This window comes from Microtus ochrogaster, chromosome 2 (assembly GCF_000317375.1).
Source record: "Microtus ochrogaster isolate Prairie Vole_2 chromosome 2, MicOch1.0, whole genome shotgun sequence".
NCBI lineage: Eukaryota > Metazoa > Chordata > Mammalia > Rodentia > Cricetidae > Microtus > Microtus ochrogaster.
In genome coordinates, this window is record NC_022010.1 from 23,074,848 (window position 1) to 23,081,446 (window position 6,599).

General features: G+C 50.9%; 1 protein-coding gene across 2 annotated transcripts in view; it reads left to right on the forward strand.

Moving 5' to 3' along the window:
- The window catches only part of Clip2 (CAP-Gly domain containing linker protein 2), a 62,340-nt gene that overhangs the window by 13,870 nt on the left and 41,871 nt on the right, over positions 1–6,599 (forward strand). For both annotated transcript variants that reach the window (XM_005344659.2, XM_005344658.3), the window contains exon 2: positions 1,076–1,266. In XM_005344659.2, the coding sequence (XP_005344716.1) occupies positions 1,143–1,266 (124 nt within the window). In that variant the 5' untranslated portion in view covers positions 1,076–1,142. The remainder of the gene's footprint in view (positions 1–1,075; positions 1,267–6,599) is intronic.

Here is a 6,599-nt window from a genome sequence, read left to right on the forward strand (position 1 = left end):
AGATAGGGTTTCTCCGTAGCTTTAGAGACTGTCCTGGAACTAGCTCTTGTAGACCAGGCTGGCCTCGAACTCACTGAGATCCATCTGCTTTTGCCTCCTGAATGCTGGGATTAAAGGTGTGTGCCACCACTGCCCAGCCTCTTTTGGCTTTTTTGAGACAGGCTCTTGCTATGTATCCCAGGGTGACTTCAGACTTGCAGCAGTTGAGCGGTGGTGGCGCACGCCTTTAATTTCCAGCACTTGGGAGGCAAAGGCAGGTGGATCTCTGTGAGTTCAAGGCCAGCTTGATCTATAGAGCTAGTTAGTCCCAGGACAAGCTCCAAAGCTACAGAGAAATCCTGTCTTGAACAACAAACTAACTAACTAACTAACTTGCAGCAATCCTCCTGCCTCAGCCTCCCGAGTGCTGGGATTAAAGGAGTGAGCTGACTGGTTTTTTTTTTTTCTTTTAGATCTTTTCTTGTGTGTGTGGCAGTGCCCTTCAGATAGGTGTAGGCCAGACCAACAGTTGAGACTAGTGGAGGGAGGGGCAGACTCTGCTCTGCCTTCCGTGGTGGCCCGGTTCACCAGCTAGCTGTCCCCTGTGGTCGCTCATAAGTTCTGCAACTTCTAGCAGCCGCGGCTAGGCAGCCCCAAAACAAAGATCACTTCTCCATTTACAAGTGACCCAGTGTCGTGGACCTTGGTGAGGTACACTGGTAATCACAACTCCGGAGGCTGGCTCAGGAGCGGAAGATCCACTCTGGGATATGTAGTGAGACCCCGTGTCAGGAATAGCAAGCCAAAGGAGAAGAGTGCAGCACACCAGCCCTGAGTCCATCCCCAGGCCTGCGTAAATCAGGTGTGCTGGTTCCCATTCGTAACCCCGCCCTCAGGAGATGGAGGCGGAGCTCAGTGTCTTCCTCTCCTGTATAATGAGTTGGAGACCAGCCTGGGCTACAGGATACCCTATCTCAAACAAAGCGGAGAGGAAATACTGGCAGCCTCTGATGGTTTCAGGATTACTGGGACCAGCCAAGTTCCCTTGTGCTAGTCAGGACATTATGACTCCATTGCCCCTGTGTTCTGTCTGCAGGTAACCAAGGATGGCAGGGAGGATGTGACCGTCATCTGCCTTTGTCTGCCCTCCTAGTGGCCCCACCATGCAGAAGCCCAGTGGCCTGAAGCCCCCTGGTCGAGGGGGCAAGCACTCCAGTCCCGTGGGCAGGCCATCCATAGGGTCAGCTTCATCCTCTGTGGTGGCACCAGCCAGTGGCTCCAAGGAAGGTAGGTGGGGCCGAGAGTGGGAAGGGGGCTGCAGCATGGGGACTTTTCCTGGGGAGACATGAGCAAACGTGTACCCCACGCGGATAGGACACTAACAGCAGGCAAAACGAAGGATTCCACCAAAATCCAGCATGATGAACCAGTGAATTTATTGGGGTTTCTTACAGGAGTGTGGGTAACTCAGAGGGAGCTGTGTCACTTGCAGGGCTCAGAAACTCATTGTGTAGCCTAGGCTAGCCTCAGACATTCAGCTATTCTTTGCCTCTGCCTCTTAGATGCTAAGGGTACTGCTGTGTACCAGTGTGCCCAGTTTGTACGGTGCTGGGAATGGAACCTGGTGCTTCGTGCATGACAGGCAAGAACCCTACCAACTCATCCTCAACCCCAACAGGGAATTTTTAAACCACAAGGGATCTCATAGTTTCTTTTGCTGTTTCTGTGGTAAAATACCCTGGCAGCATTTAAGGGAGAAGGGTTGGGTCTTGGTTCACAATTCAAGGAGGCCATCATGGTGGAGAAATCTAGGTGACAGGAACTTGAAGCCATTGGTCACATCTCACCCATCATCAAGCAGAGGTGTATGCACGTTGCTGTCCATCTCTGTCTCTGTTTTCTGTGGGCCAGAACTCCCTGTTCAGGGGGTAATCTCACCCACTGTTAAAATGGGTCTTCCTGAATCAGTCAACAGAAGCACAGACAGCCCCACAGGCATGCCCAGATTCTCTCAGATTGACAGATCTCACTATCATAGAGGGTATACTAGAATTGGGAAGAGTTTGGTTAGGTTTAGAGACAGGGTCTCAAGTTGTACAGCTCAAGCTGGCCTCGTCCTCCAGTGATGAGAGTATGGGCAAGACCTACCATACCCAGCTAGAGATTTGTCTTTCTGTACCTTTGATGAGTACCCAGTTATAAACAGCTCTACACAGTCCCTTACATGTTACACTTCACACAGCAGCATAGGATTCTGCCCATCTCACTGGATTGTCCCAAAGGTTTGATGACAACCTGCTAAAGTGCGGTGCAGTCCAGTGTCCCCTCCAAGATGGCAGATCCCCTTGTACTCACGGGAGGCATTCCAGAAGAACCTTTAGAACCTTTTAATCCCAGCACTTGGAAGGCAGAGGCAGGGGGATCTCTGTGAGTTTGAGCCCAGCCTGGTCTGCAGATCAAGTTCTATCCAGGACAGCCAGGACTGTTACACAGAGAAACCCTGTCTTGAAAAAAAAACAACAAAAACAAAGCCGGGTGGTGGTGATGCACAATTTCAATCCCAGCACTAGGGAGGTAAATGAGTTTGAGGCCAGCCTGGCCTACAGAGTGAGTTCCAGGACAGCCAGGACTGTTATATAGAAAAACTTTGTCTTGGAAACCCCCCCCACACACACAAAAAATTAACTACCCACCACATTGGGAGTCTTCCTTTATTACTTCCTCCCTCATTCTTTGGGACAGGGTCTCTGTCTGTCTGTCTGTCTGTCTGTCTGAACCCAGAACGGGTCAATTCAGCTAGGCTGGCTGGCCAGCAAGCCCCAGGGATCCTCTTGCTGAACTGCCATGTCCTTGCTGGGTTTGACATGGGTGCTGGGGATCCAAACTCCGGCCCTCACGCTTGTGTGGTAAACACTTCACCAACCAAGTTGTTTCTCCAGTCCCAAGAAGGATCTTATTTCTGCACAAGCCAAATTAACTTTGAGCCCCAGGGCTTCTGTATCACCATCCCAGCCGCCCCCTGCAGGATCACTTCCTCTGTCTGTCTGTCTGTCTGTCTGTCTGTCTCTCCTTGTTTTTTGTTTTTGTTTTGTTTTGTTTTTCAAGACAGGGTTTCTCCCTGGCTGTTCTGGATGGAACTCACACTGTAGACTAGGCTGGCCTTGAACTAATGGAGATCCGCCTGCCTCTGCCTCCCGAGTGCTGGGATTAAAGACGTGCACCCAGTATGGTGGCCAGTTTTAATTGTTAACTTGACACAACCTAGAATTACGTGGCAAGAGAGAGTCTCACAGAAGATTGTCAACATTGTGTTGGCCTGTAAACTCGTCTGTGTGTTTGAATTCTTTTGATTGTTATTCAACCTGGGAAGACCTGAAAGTGGGCAGCACTGGTCTCTGGTTTGGGGCCCTGGACTGTGTGAGGGTAGAGAAAGCCAGCTGAGCATTGAGTATGCAGACCTTCATTTCTTTCTGCTCTTGACTGTGGATGTGATGTGACCAGCCATCTAAGTTCCTGCCATGACTTCTCGTCTGTGATGGACCGTGACCTGGAACTGAGAAGCTAACACTTCCTCCCTTCGTTGCCTTCTGTCAGGGTATTTTATCACAGAAATAGGCATGTCACTATGACACTCAGTACTGACCTCCAGCCTCCTCTGCATGCATGCACACACACCATGTATGGGCACATACAGCATGACTGTGTACACACAAAGACACATCTGTGGAAAGGAGGAGGGCTGAGGTTGGGAGGTATCAGATGGAGGAAAGGGATTCAGGTGTCTTTCCAGCATGGGAAGAACTGTACAGGGTGTGGCCTAGGGGACCCCCAAGTATATTAGCTCCACTGTGAGCATAGACTGTGGGGGTTGATGGGAGGACCAGGCTAGAGAGCCTGTACAGTCATTGAGGCAAAGGATGCGTGCTTACTGCCTGTCATGGGGAGGCCACAGGGCCGCTGTCCTGAGTCAGTTGAGTCAGTACTCAGGGTCATTTCTTTCTTTTTTTTTTTTTTTTTTTTGGTTTTTCGAGACAGGGTTTCTCTGTGGCTTTGGAGCCTGTCCTGGAACTAGCTCTGTAGACCAGGCTGGTCTCGAACTCACAGAGATCCGCCTGCCTCTGCCTCCCGAGTGCTGGGATTAAAGGCGTGCGCCACCATCGCCCGGCCTCAGGGTCATTTCTTGAGAGGAGCTTGAAAGTGCTGAGTAATGGAGGGATTGAAAAAATGGCTTCGGTGGGCTTGTGAGCTCAATCCCTGAACCCGTATGACATAAAGAGAGAAATGACCTTGCCAGATGTCTTCCAAGAACTATGGCACACACCCCAACCCCCATACTGCACACAACCGACACCATACACACATACATACATGTAGCAACAAAGACAGAATTCCAGGGGCTGGAGAGATGGTCCAGTGGTTAAGAACACTTATTCTTGCTGCTCTTGCAGAAGACCCAGGCTCAGCTCCCAGCATTTACACGCTGACCCACAGCCATCTGTAACTCCAGTGTCAGAGGATCCGATGCTCCCCTCTGGTCAGGCACTTGCATATACATGGTGCACATACTTACATGCGATAAAACACCCTTACACATAAGATAAAAATAAATATTAAGGCAGTTTAAGTACAAAGAGAGAAGATTAGCCCCAGGCTCCCAGAGGGCTGATCTTACTTCAGCAGGGGTAACTCTGTGGAAGCCAGTGGCTGGGGAAGTGTACCAGCCAGCCTGGCCCTAGGCCAGGACATGACCTTCAGGGAGAAAGGCCCATTGTCTCTTCTGGGTTCTTTCTTCATGGCCCCCCCCCCATCAAGTGGAGCCCCAACTTCTTCTTTTCCAAGTGTCTGGGATTTAATCCAGAACTTCACACATGCCAAACCAGCATTTCACGGAGCCACATCTCTAGCCCCTCCCAGGGGTGGGGGCGTTTTGAGGCAGGTACTCTGCAATTGAGCCATACCCCAAGGCTCTCACTGGGTCATTTTAGGCAAAGGTTCTACCTTTATGCTTTGGGTTGTCAGTGCAAAGAGCCTTGGTAACAAGTGTTAGGGAAAACACTCCCCATTCCTGGGCCCTTTAGGTTCCCAGCCACCCATGGGACTGGCTCTCTGCCCTCTGAAGCGATGGAGGTACCAGGCATGGTGGTACATATGTGTAATCCCAACACTCGGGCTGAAGCAGGAGAATTGTGGGATGAGGGCTAGCCTGGGCTAAATATGAGAGACCCTTTCTCAAAATCTGGAAATGTAGCTTAGTTGGCAGGATATTTACCCAGCATGCACAAGGCTCTGGATTCTGTCCTCAGCACTACGTAAACCAGATATAATGAACATCTATCATCCCAGCCTGTGGGGAATAGGGGATTAAGAGTTAAAGGTTCTCCTTGAGGCTAGCTCCGGATATTGGAGACCCTCTCTCAAAACAGATTTATCAGTCAGTAACAAAAAGCATTGAGGGGACTGGGACTCCGTGAGGGACACCCAGGACGATTTGAGAGAGCCTTGTGTGAATTGGTGCCTGCCTTGGGAAGCAAGGCTGTGGCTCCCTCCCAAGGCATGATGTCAGCGTTGGGCAGAGAGGGTCTGGCCGGGGAAATGGCCTGGACGGATGCCATGTGTAGCAGAGGAGGTCTGTATTGGTACCCAGAAGCCTGACACAGGATGCAGCAGGGGCCCAGGGAGGAGACTTGATGGGCGGATATCTCCCTGGGATGCAAACCGAGGTGGTTCCAAAGGTGGAGCTAGGTGGAGGAACACGGATAGGATGGAGCATCTCTGGAGGATGCTCTAGGACTTGTCTGTCAGTGGGACCCAGGGAGATGTTAGCATCTGTCCTGGGCAGTCAACAGGCAGGTGCCTGCTCGGTGTGGCGTCTACTCTGCACTGGGAAGGAAGGTTCTGTTGGTTCTGAAGGTTCTCTGGAGTCTCGTGTGTGTGTGTGTGTGTGTGTGTGTGTGTGTGTGTGTGTGTTCATGTACCTGTGACAATGGCAGTCCAGGTGTGCACAGCACAATGCGGAGGTCAGAGGACTGCTCAGGTGTTCATGTAGCTTCTATATTGAGAGTCTCCTCTCTCTCTTGGAGATATGGTTCTTACTGTGTAGTCCTAGCTGGCCTAGAACTCACAGGAGACAAGATCTTTTATATTAGGTTAACTGGCCTATGAGCATCCAAGGATTTTCCTGTCTCCATCTGGTGCTGTCCAGGCTATCAGAGTACAGAGGTACATAACCATGCCCAGTTTTACATGGGTCTTGGGGCTTTGGATTCAGGTCCTCATGCATGTGAATCATTATCAAATGCTTTACCACTGAGCCATCTCCCCAGTCTCTGGCATCTCCTTCTAATGCAATGCCTAAGAAGTCCCTTCTGGCCCTTGGAAGATGTGCTAGGACCTGGGGTTACCAAGCAGAGAAATATGGGCCACAGGCAACCATTGTGTCTCTATTATTCTGGCAGGCCTTGAAGGACTTCCCTGGTTGTGCTTGTCACTCATCTTGTCACATTTGAATGACCCAGTAATAGTTCATCCTACCACTGAGCCACACCCCAGCCCCTCACTGGGGGATTCTAGGCAGGTGCTCTACCACTGAGCCACACCCCAGCCCCTCACTGGGGGATTCT